The sequence below is a fragment of the Gadus chalcogrammus genome, chromosome 3 (genome assembly GCF_026213295.1).
Source record: "Gadus chalcogrammus isolate NIFS_2021 chromosome 3, NIFS_Gcha_1.0, whole genome shotgun sequence".
Lineage (NCBI taxonomy): Eukaryota > Metazoa > Chordata > Actinopteri > Gadiformes > Gadidae > Gadus > Gadus chalcogrammus.
Genome location: NC_079414.1, coordinates 22,730,633 through 22,748,687, shown reverse-complemented (window position 1 = coordinate 22,748,687; position 18,055 = coordinate 22,730,633). Strand labels below are relative to the sequence as shown.

Genomic DNA, 18,055 nt, shown 5'->3' with positions numbered 1-18,055 from the left:
TCATAAATAGTTAAATGAGTCTTTGTAATGGTAATGAATATGATCATTTCAATAAGAGGGGGTGTGAAATCACTGGAACCCTTTAATCAAGATGCTTGTTAAATTATGAATTTCATATAGGTTTAATAAGAATGGGCAATAAGCGCTACAGCTTGTTTCAATTCTTCGTTTTACTTTTAATTGATGGATGTAAAAAAAAGACGGGATAATAATATCTCATAAACTTCCAGTGTTATATATATTTAATACATGAACTAGCTTTCTCAACGTAGCAATAGGAACATCATGCATACATAATTTTTACACAAAATAAAAACCAAATGCAGTTTGTGCAATCTATATTGGGTAAAACAGCATACAATACAAACACTCAGTAACTACTGCTGAAAAATGGATGCGAGAAAGGCAACACAATTGAACAGAACCACCATTCAGGGGGTCGAGCCGATTTTACAAACGGACAAGGGTGGGTGATGGTTCGACCCGCGGTTGCTCCCTTGATGAGCGTTATCGTTTCCTACCCAAACGAGCTGCTGGTTGCCTTGAAGAGGCCGCCGCCGCACTCACACATGAGTGTGTGGGGATGTAAAGGGCTTCTGAGTGGCTGCAGAGACTGTAGGAGAATGCTGCACGAGGCGGTTATCCATCGGAACGGCCCTTTGAAACAAGTGCCGGCCCCTAAATATAGTTAGAAGAGTACATCTCCAATAAGCTCATCTGTATCCAACTCATATTGTACACGTCGGCATGTATACCTCACTCCCACACGTCCTGAGCGATTATAAGTGCAGGGCGATGATGGGTTTCAAAGGACGATGGCCCTGAACCTTGACCCTGTGTATAGGATCAATAACAGTATTTTGTATACGAATCGAGCATAATGTGGGGTTTGTTCATATTACTATTGAATAGGTATGACGCCCCCATCTATAGAGTTAGACCGTGTCCCTTTGCTTGCCTCGGTCTGCCCTGTAGCCCCACCGTCTCAGGCTCTCCGGGCTTTGTGCTGCTCAACAGCTATTATGGCTGAAGTGCGATTGAAGTTGTGCTGTTCTGCAGCTGCTGCTGCTGCACTGGGGCGACGCACGTGTTACAAATGGCTGTACCGCGGCGAAACGGAAGAATCTGCAGAAAAATACTGCCTGTTTAAGCAAATCCTTCCAATTCATAATGTGGGAGTTTTAAAAAGCAATTAACCCCCATGTTGTACCGCTTCCAAGAGAGCTTCTGAATGGCTGCAGATGCGCTGCCAGAACTCACGGAGCAGAAGAAGAAGTAGTCAACACACTTAAGAAGTTAGTTTTCTCAACAGAAACAAATCAGGAGTTGACCAATCGAAGATTCTCATGTTGAGACACTAGCTTTCGAAACAGTGGGTCACCCGTTTCCAGGTTACCCTGACATGTTGTTGGTTTTGTTCCTCGTAGAAACAGGCAACCGACAAAGGAAATATGTTCATGAGGGGAACGCGACGAGAAATCTCCCTCCTGATTGGTCCGGCTGCTGTAAGCCAGGCTGGTAAATGCCATCACATTTACAACGCCCGCGGTGTATTGTGATCTTGTGCAGAGTTCTCCCCACGCAGAGTCGGCTGAACATTTGATGGTCTCCATGGGTCTTCTATTGAAGTCTCTCTCTCTCTAGCCTCAGGACACATATAGTGTGTATTTATAGCCCAGATGGACCCGACAGCTCCTGTGCATTTACTGTGTAGGATTTTCCTTTCAGCCCATGTAATTAAATGGCATATCACCATGCAGTTATTCGTTTGTATAAAAAAAAAAATACAGCTTTTTCAATTTTGTCCTCGAAGGAAATTTCATTGGGCTTTATGCCTGAATCAAAAGTCATCATTTTGAGAAAACGAATACTTGCTGAACATGTGATGACTGGTACAAGTTAGTGGTGTGAATGTCTTTGTCTTTGTGTGGTTGTGTGTGAATGTGTGTATGAGAGAGAGTGTGCATGGTGCTATACTCATCATATTTCATATGTAAGGCTAACTCCCCCTAAATGAGAGAAATGATTGTGTGAATTGTGGTAATTACTCCTGAGTTTTGGAAAACACTGAAATGTCAGATCCCAGATGTCAGAGCACATAAATCCTGGAGCTCAACTCGCAACAATCCTTCATGAGGATGTCACCAACATTTTACCCTTTCCCATTGATATTCCATTGGCATCTAGTCAAAAGGTAAGTTTAGTCAATTTAAATGCGCAGCATCTGTTCTTTCATTCCCATTGCTCTGGTATTGGCCAAACCTATTAACTATCAAACAATTAAAAATGGGACATACCAATCACTCTGTGCTACAATCAACTCAATGAGTAAAGTGTGCTTAATCTATTTCCTTTGCTCTTAAGGTCAGTCTATCATTCTAATCTACATGCTACAACCTCCCATTTCAAAAGTAACTGCTGAACACCGCTTCTGATGGAAGTTGAATGCTGCTTTTTATGTCCTTTAAATCCAAAGTCAATTTGGTTATTTTCTCACTTTCTCAATTCAATGCCACATAGCATTCTGGAGAATGGTTGTTCAATGGTCAGCCATTGAACAGCACAGTCGATTAAATAATGATTTGAGGCCATTCATGCGAAATCCTATGTGAACCGCATGAGGTTTCAACGGTTTGACAAGGTTTCCGTACAATGAACCTAAGTGAATCAGAAGCATGCACAAATAACACCGTAAACAACAGCTTCTGTAGCAAAGATTAGAACTCATTAGCATTCATTAATTATAGCAATTCCTTCACCATTAGTAACCTTTACCACCATGAAATTGCCTTCATGCTCATTAAATTTGCCACGAAGACGACAGGCCCTATAATTACCAAGGTTGTTAACAAGGATTAAATGTATATATTTAGTAATTATATCGAACACAAAGTAACAATATAACAAAAGCTTCTTTCTAAGCACATTTTTTAGAAAGACACAGCATACTGTCAGCCTTATACAATCCCTTATTCAACCTTGCCAGGTTATACCGATGGAGCCCAGTAGTCAGATTTCGGATTATCCCCTTTGGTGTGTCTTCAGATCCTGAATAATTGGTTGAAATCAATAGCGGTACAACACACAATATTAAACTATAGATTACACGCCTTCCCCTCTTTATCCCGCCAAGCGTTGAGCTAATGGAGCATTTATTCCTAAGGATAGGAGTCTCTAAGTGAAGTTCAGGAAGAGGAACATTGGTGTATTATAATCCCCTAGGGATCCAGTCCCTTGGTGGAACAGATGTGTTCTAGTAGCTCACTGGCACACTTGTGTTGATTGCAGCCAATACATTATGTCCAGTGAAAATGCAGCGTATGGAATATATTGTGGGTGTATTTTCTGTAGTGTTCAACAAGGGGCAGAGAGATGTGATTAAGCTGCTTAGCCAGAACTAAACTCACTCAAGCAAACTTGTCTTTATGTTTCTACTTAAGCTCAGAGGGTCGTGTGAGTGTATTCATGTGGACGTTGTCAACATCTTGTTATTGGCAGGGAGAGAAGCAGTCCAAATACTTCCAACCCGCTTATCATATTTTTTAGACGAAGGAAATTGAACAATGTATGAAAACAAAATACTGATTTGATTGGAGGCTCTAACCTCCAATATCCTGTACAGCAACCAAACATCCTGTCTTTCCACCTACTCTCATGACTCTTTGTCTGCCAAAGCCCGGGAACCGTAAGTGGACGAATGTAGACGTCTAATGATCATTCAGCCGTTGGCTCTTTTGTCAGTACTGGTAGCATCGGCTTAAATGTCACTCGTCTCCACTATAATCAGAGACGTGCCAAACTAACTCGGTGAGTATAGTTTTCTACTAAAGTGAACTTTAGAGGAGGAGGGAGCTGAGGCAAACTTGATCCCCCGCTGACAAGAAGCATTGCAAGTGTCAGCAAACTGTTAGTGTATATATTTCCTGCAGTCATTGGCGATTCCTCACATGCACAATAGTTAATGATTTTTCATGAAAAATTGGCTACTGGCGGTGCCACCAATGCAACCCAGTCTACATCTTAATCGCAACGACACTTAAAAAGGTCACAGTGTTGAGCCCTTGAACATGTTATTTGAAACTCCAGCAAAAAACTCTATCATAATTCATTGACCCAAAATATTAAAGATATGCTACATGCCACATCTTTGCTCTAGCTTAGTGCAGATTAGCATTATTGCCAATGGAATTCAACCATTTTCCTTCTGTACACCGATTGTAGGCTATGTTTCATGGCCATTGTGCGCTAGTGGCGTTTTTGTAGATCTCTCAGGATGTAATTAAAAGGTGTTTTCTTTCCCTTTCCCTCCTTTTTTCATAGTAGGGGTGGAACCACATTAATTTTAAATAATGATGATGATCTCTGCTATGATAGGTGATCTATTCCCTTATTAGACTCCACAGTATTCAAGGTAACAGCATTACCTCATTAGACCTGAAACCGTATTAAAGCTAACACCAGTTCTGACTAGTTTCTGTTCACACATAGAGTGGACCAAACAACACCGTGACCGTTAAACTGTGTGAGATAAAACAGACCTTTTTTGGCCTGACTTCTTTACAATGGCTTCCTTACAGGCTTTCCTTTGTCTCACAGTTGCTTCATGAAGCACCTCCAAAGTGAACGTCCCTTTTCCTCGTATCCCTGAACAAACCACGTGTTGAACCTTTACCACTCTCCAGTCGTACCTAGCCCCGTAACCACGATACCAGAGGAGAGCATCGAAACCACGCTTTACCATAGGTCAGAATGGCACCAACCGAGGTGTTGTCAGCTATAAAGGCGGTCTTGTATATAATAATATAATAATAATCCAGCAGACCATTCTTTGATTTTACTGGATAAAATGTAAATGGGTCAATGCCTGTGATATTATCACAGTAGGGGGTTTCAATTATCCCACAATCTGACCATCTGAGATCTTATTATTTATGGTGCAGAAGAAAGCACAAACCTTACTTTGTAAAATTGAACTGAACTATCCTTACAGTAACATCAGAGTGCATATGAGAACACGGCAACTTCTGACTGCATATTATTTGTCATTATTCAAACCATTTCACGACGGGATACATATTCTAATAGGTGAGAGGAGAGAAGGATGGCTTACTAAATGTGCTGAGACTAAATCAAAAGACCACTGACTGTGGTGCAATTATAGCCCAGTTTAATTAGTTCACACAATGACTAATTTCCCAAGTTTTTGTCGGGTCAAAGTTGAAAGTGCAGTGAAGAAAAAGTGGAATTTTCGGACGTCATTAGCAGAGTCCCACTGATAATTAACCTCACAGGGTGGTTCTCTCTGAGCGGATGTAAGAGTAACTTGAATATCTGTAAACTAATTTAACAGGACCTTTTTATAGATTAAATATTCAATGCATGCATCGCGTTTGTCAAACGGTTTGTTCTTTCAAACTTGCAGGTTGATGAATACACCAAATTTCATTGAGAAAATCATCATCCTCTCCATCACCATCCTCCCCTTATTACAACAACAAAATGATAACTATACAGTGTTTATCGTTTGGCAACACATTTTGTTTACCAGCTCATTCACACTTAATTGTACGTGCCTATGGGCTGTACAGAAAACATAATTGTACGTCTCCACGCATCCCGTGCTCCTCCTTCCTTGCATCAGAGCCGCGCCGCTGTCTTTGGAAACGGGTGCGACTGCCGGAGTAAGTGAGTGATCATCTTGTTGAAATAAAAGGCAAAGCGGCTTCAGAAGGTGCTTTGCAGCCTGACACCGGCTCATGAATAAGTCATCCGGATCACAACCACTGGAGTAAACAAATCAGGGAAGACGAGCCGCGACGGCAGAAGGAGAATTGTAAAGAAACCAGATTGTTTGTTTCTACTCTACTGATTCCAGGTATTAGGAAACTCTGGGCTTTGATTTTTTTACTTCTGGAGAGCCAAAGCGCTTTGAAGCTACCCGACGCTGTGGTCGAAAAAAAAATGAAACTCATTCATGGCTGTGGTTTGCCTGACGTCTGAGAAAGCTAGTAATGCTCCTCTGCAGCAAATATGAATATTTCACCCCGTGTTGGGAAAGCTTTTAAGGCATTCGTCCGTTCGTCTGTCCCTGAGATGGATTAGACTCGACTCATTCTTCCACGACATTTCCACGATTTTAGCAATGCAAACCCCCTTGAAATGCACCGTCTTTTCATTGTGGTTGAAGTTTGCCTAGGGCTGCCACTCTACTGCATGCAGCGTCTGGTCTGAACCCAAACTCCTCTGAACTGTCTTTTGGTTGGGAAAAAGTTAGGGGGAGGAGCGAGCAAGGGATAGACACTAATGCATCCAAAGTTATCATTATGGAGGAATATGACTTGATGAACAAAAATGAGACAGCCTCAGGTTTTTTGCTCAAATGGTTTTTTTAATCAAATGTTTTGAATCGAATGGTGCCATCAGAAGAGTGTAAATTAAGCCTATTTATATATATATATATATATATATATATATATATATATATATATTTATACTGTTTATATATGTTGGAAAAAAAAGGGCCATTTCCTGAGGCTACTGATTTCAAAAGGATTAGCGAGCTAACAATGCACGGGTTTTGTGTGTGAATTACAGATCCCAAGTTAATAATAAAGTCTTTGTGTGCTGAAAGAAATTATTCAACCGTGGCATTCACCATGTCGGGGGGGGCCACAGTTACAATTTATACAATTGACAATGGTGCATATTTAGCAGTGTGTTGTCTATTGCAGACAATGTTCCTTTGAGTGGATGTTTGATTGCAGTCATATCACAGCACATGCCGGTGAATATTTATTAATAAATAGGTACTTTACGCGGTTTGTGCTTTTTTTTGTCTCATTGATGAAGTAAAAATAAAGTAGCCAAAATCTCAAGATAGCAACACTTCAGCATTCACCTATTCATCTTTTTGCCTGTTTGTTTTCCAGTGAATTGATTCTGCAATTCACTTCACATCGGAACTACACCCATGACAAAAACAGGAACAATTGGAAGAAGAGTGAAAACTCGGTTTAGCCGGTTGCAGAATGGACCATTCCTGAATTTATCCTTTGACTCAGCAGTGGATGGATGCTAATAAAGCACGTAAACTCTTTGTAGAGAAAGAAAACCCTTTCAATCCGAGACGCCACCCTTAAATATAAAAGAGCCGGGCCCTTTCTATGCTTGTGTTCTTTCTATACTCTTTCACCCACCTTCTCACTCTTTCTGTCCTTCTACTCGTCCTCATATCATTTTAACATCGGTTTGGTTCCATCGCTCTTCTCCGTAAAACGTTGTTTCAAACACATTTATTCTGTGTTTAGATAAAGCGAAAAAGCGCGCCTTTTCCTTTGAGTTTAGCTTCTGTGTTGTGTTGATGGCTTGAAGCTTTTATTAGCCTTGGCCAACTGAGGAGTTGCCCCGGGAATAAGTTGAAGGAGTGGGAGAAATGCCGTTAAAAAACAACAACAAGAACAACAACAACACAAGGACGGAGACACTGAGTCAATGTCAACCCTGGGAGAAATCACCGGACCGCAATTCACAGATGGCCTTCAAAGGGTCTCTCACAAGGACCCGCTTTTTACGAATGTACTCATAACATGCTGCGGGAAGGTGTTGGGTGACACAACGGCATCACACAATAACGATTAAAAGATAGATAGATAGTAGGCGCTATAGCTGCATTTGCTGACAATATAAGAAAAAAGGCAAAGAGAAAATCCTGTCCTCACCTCGACTGGGGGAGATGTGTGCCTGTGTCTGTGTGTTGGTTCGTCACAGGGAATATAGAGCCAGCAAGGGGTCACTCTGCCTTCTTCCTTTGCATACGATAGAATTGCCCCCCCCCTCCCTCGCCCGCCCTATTTCCCATTCCCTACCCTCTCTTCCTAGCCCTGTTGTGCATGCAGCATAATCCAGGAGCATACATACAAATCAGACAAACTGCAGGGCAGAATATCTTATTCTGTTACATGCTCCAAAATCCATCCCTGCTATCGGCAGCACATTGATTCCCTCTGAATGGACGGCGTGCCCAGACGGGGAAGAGGAGATGATGGGGATGGGGGGGGGGGGGGGGGGTGTCGTGTGTGTGTGTGTGTGTGTCTACACACACACACACACACACACACACACACACACACACACACACACACACACACACACACACACACACACACACACACACACACACACACACACACACACACACACACACTCTGGTGCGAACCAAACCCTCTCGGACACATACATACACACAAACACACACGCACATACGGGCACACGTCAGGACACATCCACACGCCAGTGAACCACTTGATAAGTGTCTCTGAGCCGTGCGGGGCCTGTCCATTGCAGCACCATTAATCCAATCCAATATGTCTGTTTAATGTTGTGTGCCATGAAGAGGGGCCCCACTTATCATCTTTAGGTCCCCTCGCTTGACAGCTTGAAGAATTTAACTCTTTGCCCAAAGCCGGGGTACATTCTGATTAAGGTAACCGTAAAGTGCCTCTTTCTTCAATCATGTAATTGTTTACTTGTTGTCATTTTTAATTAATACTAATATTAATAGCCATATTTAACAGTGGTTAGTGACTATAAAACTGCTTGGCAAACCAATCGACCGCCAAAATACCCGCCTAAAGAAACCTCGAAACCCATTGCTGAACTTTCATCACATCCCAATGGCTTTTGGCCGTTTTGCTCAGAATAACGTCCCTTGTTGATGTTTTTTTGCTAGCCGTCATGATACTAATGAGTATTAGATTGTTAATGTATTAATAACCAAAAGGAAACTGTTAAAAAAAAAAAAAACTTGCCCTTCAGTGTGACTTGATAACGCATCGAAACTGAATCGAAGATGTATCATCTCCCAATGTGCTGATTAACTCTACTGGACAGAACGCTCACGAATGCACATCTGTATGATCAATATGCCTTCAGATCGATCCGGTTATTAAAAGAAAATACAATCACTATAAAAAAAATGAAGAATCATGCACTACAATCAAACACTGCTTTGTACCGGTCTTGATAAAAAAAAAGGTGAGTTTGTGTGTGTGTGTGTGTGTGTGTGTGTGTGTGTGTGTGTGTGCGCGAGTGCGTGTGTGTGCGCGCACTTGCGCGTGTGTGTGCGTGTGCGCGTGCGCATCTGTGTGTGCGTGTGTGTGCGCGCGTGTGTGCGCGCGTGCGTTCGCTTGTGTGTGTGTGTGTGTGTGTGTGTGTGTGTGTGTGTGTGTGTGTGTGTGTGTGTGTGTGTGTGTGTGTGTGTGTGTGTGTTGTCGGTAGCAGCAGCAGCAGCTCCTCCCCTGTGCGCGCGCGGAGCTTCGTTTGACCAACTCTTTCAGATTGGACCACTTTGCTCCAGCGCACTTTTTTACCACACACCGCATTCGGGCAGCGAGCAGCAGCAAGTTGCGAGGAGCTGTACTGCACTGTGTGATCGCGAGCCAAGTTCAGGGTGGAGGAGGAGGAAGGAGACGAGACGAGAAGTGTTCAAGGACCTGTTTCCAGAGTTCCCCAGCAGCGATGGAGACCCGGGTCATGTTTCGCTCCAAATGGCAGAGTGCGGTGCGTTGTTTGTCAATTTTGATGATAGTGTGTATTTTGCCAGCCGTAAAACCAGAGATAACATGCAGATCATGTCAGTTTGGGAATACATTGCGCGCACGTAAATTAATCGTCGCCATGCAGACCAGTGAACTCGCAACAGGGTCCGCGGGCGAAGTTTCTGGACACGGAAATGGGTTGAAAAGATTCGATCCGACAGGCGCCAATACGCGGGAGATGAATGCTGCACCCATGCCGGCTGGACATGGTGGTCAGGTCAGAGGATACTTTATTAACTCGAGGAAGAAGCGGAATGTCCAAAGCCCAGTGTCCACGGAGGAGACAACTCTGCGCAACGCAAAAGTTTCGAGTGTCACCATGGATAGGGGACAGACGGACCTCGGGGTGACATCAACTCGTACCGATTCAACAAATCAAATGAACCAGCCAAGTTTTGAAACGAGTGATGAAAAAGTGACATCTCCTCGGTCAAACCACGACCAAACGAAGATCCTGCTGGAGGAGGAGGAGGCTGCGCCAATTGGACGCAGAGTTGCGCGGTCTGAACTGCGCTGGAACGGAGAGGACAGGAGAAGCGCTGGTTCGAGGCAAGAAGAGCTCAAAGTGACCAGCTCAACCTTCGCCTTGACCGGGGATTCGTCTCACAACCAGGCGATGGTGCACTGGTCTGGGCATAATAGCAGCGTAAGTAAATAATGCGCCATTCTGCTAACTTTACGCGTGTCCAATGCATTTGTTGGACGAAGCTATTGGCTTTTTGAACAAAACAGTACATTTAATGACATGAATATTCACTGTGTTGTGCGGGTCTTGTCATGTATGGAGAAATAATAGTCACAAGTACACACAATATCCAATACCCCCCCTCCCCCCCCCACACACAGAGGTTGGTTGTTTTGCAAATAATTGTGAGTGCTTCTCTTCATTCATTATATATCTACGTTATTGCATACTCGCAGATTATTTGATGGAAACTCTGGTAAAATTTTCTATGCTGATTGCCATATATATGTCTAAAAACAAATAATTACCGTCATAAATACTGAGGGCTTTAGGTTGTGGATCGGCTTTCATGGGTTAATTTCACTCTCTCACTAATAGCGAGAGAGAGAGTCCAAGGGGTGATCCAGTGGGAGACAAGAGTCAGAGAATGAGCCCACAGCTCAGAAGAGATTCTCAGGCGAAGCGAGCTAAATCAGTGTGCGTGTGCGCATGTGTCAGTGTGCGCACGGTGTGCGCGTGAAGCCCCCGTACAGCCTGATGGATCTCTGACCACAGGGCAGGATTTCCCACAAAACTCTTCCGGGTTGTGGGAGAGGTCGGACACATAAGCTGGCCTGGCGGTATCTTCCTCCCCCCTGCAAGGCCTTGTGTGTGTCCTGGGCTGCCTGCTACAGGTCCCCATGCTGTTGCCTTGTCTGTACAGGAACAAGCTGAGCAAGGCTTCAGTCGATCGATGAGAGAGAGAGAGAGAGAGAGAGAGAGAGAGAGAGAGATCAAAGTCTGCCTCACTCATGAGGTTAACCAGTAGCCAATCATGTCGTCCTCTCCCTAGCTGGTCAGTGCGTTGTTGAACATTTTGCGTGCACCGTATGGATTTCCCACGGAGCTCACAGAACAGAGGAAGGCGCTTTGAGCGAAAGCCCCACGGTTTTCTTGAGCAAACGACTGCATTTCCCCTCCTCTGTCATCAAAGATATCTGCTTTGGCTCCGGTGATCGTATGCATCGATGGGGTATCAGCAGCTAAGGCAAACAAAACAGCTGTTTGTCTGATTAATTTGAGATTCCGTACTGCATAATGCATCTGCTCTGAATCGTTTAGCCTGGCCCCAGAACTGCTTACATCAAGCTCTTTTGGGAAAGCAGGCACACTGCTCAATTATGGCACCGGTTTCCTTGTTTCTGCTGCTACGGAGACGCTATATTCAGACTGCTAAGGTAGTCTGCTCTGCATAGCGATGATGGCTTTTGAACGAGATCCCAAAGCCTGCTGTCGCAAGCAGCGTCCCAAGGCATCGTGACACGGACATCTCCATCCACTCGCAGCTGAGGCTCACTGACGCCACAGTCTCCACCTCTCATCCTTCCACCCATTTCCTCCCCTCTCTCTGCGTCGCTCCTCCCTGTGCCAGGGCGTACCTTGGCCGGTGGCTATAAGGGGCGGTTGAACGCGTCGGTGCTGGACGGGGAACGAACGGTGTGGCTGGAGTGAGTGTAATTAACAGTCCTCTGATTGTCTTGCGTTTGGCAAATCGAAAGACGCCGTGCGTCAGCGCATGGTTCCGCACAGCGAGGTCCTTCAGAGTCGGGCCCTCCCGTTTGAACCCCGTCCTCCATCATCACGGGTTGATTTTTTCCGCCGATGGCAACGCTGCTTGCTAAGTTGTGCTTCTTCACAAACCCTGGTCTGGGAACTGGCAGAATCCTTCGGTGCGGGCGAGTCCCTGAAGTGAAGGCTGTTCATGAGCCGCCTCAAACCCAACCTTCAAAGAGATCAGCCGAGGTTCAAAACCACTGGTCGTTGAATGGCTGGTCCAACGACAACAGCAGCTGAAAGTCTCTGGCTGTATTGACCTCCCCGCCACTTCAGGGTGAATACTTGAATAGAAGCAGGTGTAGGCCTACTGGATAAGATGGACTCTGAGCGAGTGCGTCTGTTTTTATGAGTCGGACACTTCGATAACGTCCATTTTGTCGTTCTTGTACATGTATGAAGTATCATAATACAAAATGATGCATAATTAAATTTAACCTATCTATATAAAATACGAAATATATATTGGAAAGAATATATATATATTTATATGTATCCATACATATATCTTTATAAAAGTAAAAACTATGTGGTGTATATTTCTAGTTGATGAACCCAGTGCCGCCGCTCCCATAACGCGCACTACGCGCTGCGCGTAGGGCCCCAAGTCCTGAGGGGGCCCCCCAAAAAAAAAAAAAAAAAAAAAAAAAATTAAAAATGTAATTCTTACTTCTGGTTTTAAGTTCGTATTTATGGATACAAACTTAAAACCAAGGCAGAGGGGGGGGGGGGGGCTCCAAGGCAGAGGGGGGGCCCATGGCAAAAAAATAAATAAAATATTGAATTATCCACCAGCCCAGTGGGGGGGGGGGGGGGGCCCATAAAGGAGTTATGCTTAGGGCCCCAAAATAGCTAGCAGCGGCACTGGATGAACCTGTATAATGGTCGCCGCCTCCATATGGCCGTACACTGCTGTAATGGGCAGCACGTCCTGTGCTGTGCCGCGCTGCTTGGCTTAAGGTTCTGCTTTAATGGTTTGATTCTCATTACGCTTTGACTGAACACTTTCCCCTCCACTCCACGCCACTTAGCGCTATCTGCAGCGTAATGACGGCTTTTCCCTGCCTCTCCTTTTGAACCTCAATGAGGTCCTAGTTTTAGTATCCCCTCTTGTTCGTTCATATGGGTTGGGGAATTAGCACTGTGGCTAATAATATTACCTCACATGAAAGAGAGGAAGGGCTGTTTTCTCATGGATATTTTTCCCACAAAAAAGACGTTGGTGGATGTTATTTCTCGTCTTTATTTCTTGCATCATGCAGCGTTTCACTCGCGCCTTGCCCCCGAAAAGCTGGCGTTTGTCGTTGATATTCCTTGCTTTTGTGATATGAATAGACGCTGCCGGAATAACTCTGGAGAAGTGTATTATTTCAGTCGATAAACAAAACAGCTTGCGTACGCGGGCGTATCGTATCAGCATTAAATATGTAGAGTCGTCACTCTGAGCAGATGTAGACGTTCCTCGCTCTCTTTACCGTCGGAGCGTCTGGGTAAATACAGACGGCATGCAACGGAGCTGAACCGTGATGGGGGGGAGAGAGAGAGAGAGAGAGAGAGAGAGAGAGAGAGAGAGAGAGAGAGAGAGAGAGAGAGAGAGAGATTTGTTTTGTATTTTAACCTCTGGGGTGTTTACATATCCTCCATCTTAATGATCCCATCTGCCTCAATGCACATATGCTGGATTGGATTTGGCCTTATCATAATGGCTCTGGAGATTTGTGCTAAAGACCGCCCCCCCCCCCCCCCCCCCCCCCCCCGCCCCCCCCCCCACACACACACACACACACACACACACACACACACACACACACACACACACACACACACACACACACACACACACACACACACACAGGTACATACACACAGTCACACAGTCACAAACAAACACACAAACACACACACATGGGTGGTAGGGTCATCGTGAGTTCAACGCCTGCATACATATGTAGTTTGGTTCGGATATTGAAAACGGTGATTATTACTACTATTCCAGCGGGACATAATTGAGCGTCAGACTTGGCAGCAAATTGAATTTGCCGGAACCCTGCTTTGACCCGCTGCCGCATGTTAAGTTGATAATGCAAAAAAATGGGGGAAAATGAATTGAAAGAGAAACAAGCAGAGTGGAAGTAAGAGAGAGGGGGTGAGGGGGGGGAGGGGGGGGGCAGTCGCCGCAAGGGCCAAGGCTCCACAGTGTGGCCGAGGTACGGTCGAAACGCTCAGGTTTGCACGCCTCATGCCTCCCAGCTATTCCTTCAGCAGGATTGGGAAATCTGCTGCCCAATGGCAATTATCAATCTTAAGCCCGGTTGTTTTATTCTGATTGCATTCCAAACATTTATGCATACCATTCACAGCCACTCCATGAGCTGCTACTCTGCAACTGCCTGTTTAAGAATACACCGATATGGTGTGTTTGAGAGGGGCCAGGCGTTCCTGTGAACGGCTGTGTGCACTGCCATTAGGCTGAGGGATTCGCCCAAATGCCAGGAACGCAGTGCTTGGCAACATGTTGAACCGGTAAATAAGATGAATGTGTAAAACAGTCTCCAATAATCCTGATTGGATGCTTCGGTTTTCGTTCTGCCCCCGAAACCACAATAACGAGCCAATCTCTGCTCCATTCCTTGCTCCCTTCAGAGGGAAAGGCTGCATACACGCTGTTTTTCAACAATATGTGGTTATGCTGGTCCCACTTCAGAATGCAGAGGTAAAAGTTTCTGGAAGAAAAAAAGAAATGTCACCAGGGGATCCATGACATATTTCCTATATGTACAAGAACGAGCAAATTACATTATTGAAATGTCAGACTCATGCACTAAGTACCCTGACCCGTCACTCAGCCTTAACTACACACTGACATCTTGTCAATCAGCCTGACCTGTTTACTACTGCAGTGAACATAGAGTGTGTTCTTTCCGCCCAGAAGGACTGTCTTATATCACTGGAATGTTACCAGTTCTAGCCAACGGCTGCAGTCACGTTTTTTTTTGTGTTGCTGCATGATGTTAGATGGTGAGATAACATCAACACACTGAGTGTAGTCTACCTAGCCCCTGTTCAGAGGATACTGAACAGAAAGAGCCCTGGGGTACAGTCCTCCCTGTGATAATCGCAGACGCGTTCTATTTTTTCTACATATGTCTGCCCTGTTGTATAGTCCCAGGAAAACGAAAAAGAAACGGCACACTTTAACCCACTTCGACAGGGGCGAATATTTTGAAATGTATAAGAACAACAAGTATTGAACATGATGGGAACAGAAACAAGCATAGGCACCGGTTATCGAAGAGATGCTCGCAGGAAGACTTGGATGCATTGTGAGAAAAGTGTCTCACACTAGCTGTCTCAGCTGACAGTCTCGCGGTAGCTTTCTAGTTGTTGAGAAAAAATATCTATTTTGGGTCGGGCGCATGTTCATGTGTTCCTGTCGCTATGGCAATGCTGCATCTATTTCCAAAACTATAGTCAAGTTTGTGTTGACTGTTTTATTTATTTTATTGAGTGTTTTTTTAAGCACTTCTGCTTCCAAACCCTGCACATGTCGGGGTGTACGGAGAATCTATAAAAGGCACTCATTTAGTGAGTCTTGAGTCTACAATGTAACAGCTTTACAACCTGTTTACAACCTCAAATCCAACAGGCAATTAAGGCTCGGCATATGCTGAAGTGATTTCAGATATCCGGGCTCTGTACCGAGAGTGATCATGGACATTTTGTCCCTCACGCTCCATAGTACTGTATCACTCAACGTGTTATTTTATTCACATTTTGTATGACACTATGTAGCCTGTACTCTGCCTTGCCAAATAAACACTGGCAATTCAGAAGTCAATTTGTATACCGGATTGTGTGTAACACTTCCATAGAGGAATCTATAGCGCGAGAGTACATAGTTCACCGTCATCCAGTGAATGTGTTCATGTTGGTTTTTCATGGAGCAATCATGTTATATGGCTGCTGTAAACACGCGTAAGTATAACTTTAAGTATCACACAATATTTGTGTTAAACCAAGTAGCCTATTACCTTTCAAGACTGAAAAGAAAATAATTTCTGGATGAAGATATTGTTTGTATTGTAGAGGCTGTAAGGTCCCTCCCATTGTATTCTTTCCTGTGCTGTTTGCGGGGTAAACCTCCCCACAGATAGATTGATGGACACAGTAATGTGTATGAGGGCTATTGAGATGATGGTTGCGCAGGAGAAAGACTGACCCACTGTGCCCAGCATGACCAACGTCTGATAGTTTCAGGCAAAATGCATATTGTTGAATTGTTCTTGTTACTTTCTGATGTAAGCTTTCCCCTCTAAAAGCAACAATAGAAGAAGATGAAATCGATTTCACTGCAATGTATGATATTCCGTTTCTGTAGTGCAAAAACTGTTACACATTAACTGACATTTCATACTGAATATCAATAGATATGAATTGCCTTCTCATACCTATGTCCATCACACCCAGGTTCACCAATAGAGAAGCAGACAAGATGAGATTGGACTTTTTTACTTTCATGCAAAGTCTGAAAATGTGTTCCTGCCCTTCTGACTCAAAAAGAATCCTATTCATTTTCATCTTCCAGAATTTAAAATGCGTCGTTTGATCTTCCATCTTCCATTTTTCTCAACTACATAGTAGTTTGATATACTATCTAAAAAATGTCTGAACAAATCAGACATCACAGTTGAATGTTATCTTATCTTGACATAAATATAATATATAAAACAAAGATTCTCAAAGCAAGTCCACATAAGAAGTGCTAATTCCCTTTCTCTCAAGCCATGCAGCATCTTTAGTACCAGCATCTTTACTACCTCAACAGTACAGGTTGCAGGCAGGGCCGACGGACTGCGGGGGAAAGTGAGGCAGTCGTGGGGGGGCCCAAGGCAGAGGGGGGGCCCATGGCAATTAAAAAAAAATAAAATAAATTGAATTATCCACCAGCCCTTAGTGTTAGAAGTCGCACACGGCTACGTCCCTCCCCCCCCTCCCCCCCCCGTCAACAATTCAGCGCAGGGGTCTGATAGGGGGAATTTGGGGGGGGGGCATCAGTACCTCTTGTATACAGGGCCCAGGATTTGGTGCAACGGCCCTGGTTGCAGGACAACAGGTCAGCGATGGGGTCACCTCAGATTTGCATTTTTTTGTGGGGGATTATGGTTTCAGCAAATTCGGTGAAGAATTCAAATATCGGCAGCTGTGCATGTCAAGGTAATTTTTCTCAAAACCTGTTCCATGTTATTTATCTAGTCGCATTTGGAGCCACTGCTTTAGAAAAATGATAACCTCCCAAAGTCAAATGAAATACAACATTAAAACTAGCTAAGGTGAGGTCACCTCATTGGCTTCCTTTTTCCGGTTGCCATCGTTTGGCAAGATACAAAAAAAAAAAACTACTGCAAAGAATCCAAAGTGCAAAGAGATGAATCACGGCGCAAGTCAGAGTGGCTATCGTCTCAGGGCTCAAGGGGGGGGGGGGGGGGGGGGGGGGGATGTGTACGGCTGGATCTACTGCCTCGGCTGGCTCCTGTCACCCACGTAGCAACACCGCCCGGCTGGTCTTCTGCACTGGGTGCTGTCACCCGCAGACAGTTCGGGGTCTTCTTTTTAGAAGAGACCGTTGGTCTCATCTCATCTACTGATCTGCAGGAGAATTGTGCGGGGACATCTTTCTGCGGCACAAAATTGAATCCCAGGTAATCTCTAACCCCATGAATAAGGCAGAGTGTGAACAGTAAAAATGGTTTTCCACAGAGAGGTACGTGAGCAAACTGGTTGGCTGGACATGCTCATTGACCAAGTCTGAGAGAAGTTGTCAACAGAGAGAGAGAGCAAGAGAGAGTGGTAGAAATGGCCCCTCGAAAGACCCTTACGAGGTAAATAAAAACAGACACTGCAACTCTTTCTACTGGCTTATCTGGCGATCGGTTAAAAGATACCATTTGTTATTGTTTTCGTTGTCATTGTTGCTTGCTTTCTTTCCAAACTTGTATTGAAATTAGTGAGGCCACTTTCTCGAAAATGGTCATGTCATTTCTAGATAATGCTCAAGCACTTAGCTGTTTTGCTGGCTTATTTGAACATGTGTCTTTGTTTACACATCACCTTCTTTGTCCTTTCTTCAGTTTTCCGTTCCGAACCGTATGATGAAAGTAACATCCCGAGGTCGGCTATTGGA

At 44.4% G+C, this 18,055-nt stretch overlaps 1 protein-coding gene across 3 annotated transcripts in view; it reads left to right on the top strand.

Moving 5' to 3' along the window:
- Nucleotides 1-9,329: 9,329 nt before the first annotated feature.
- Nucleotides 9,330-18,055, top strand: part of LOC130379764 (VPS10 domain-containing receptor SorCS1) — a 113,052-nt gene continuing 104,326 nt past the window's right edge. For all 3 annotated transcript variants that reach the window (XM_056586787.1, XM_056586785.1, XM_056586784.1), the window contains exon 1: nucleotides 9,330-10,242. In XM_056586787.1, the coding sequence (XP_056442762.1) occupies nucleotides 9,517-10,242 (726 nt within the window). In that variant the 5' untranslated portion in view covers nucleotides 9,330-9,516. The remainder of the gene's footprint in view (nucleotides 10,243-18,055) is intronic.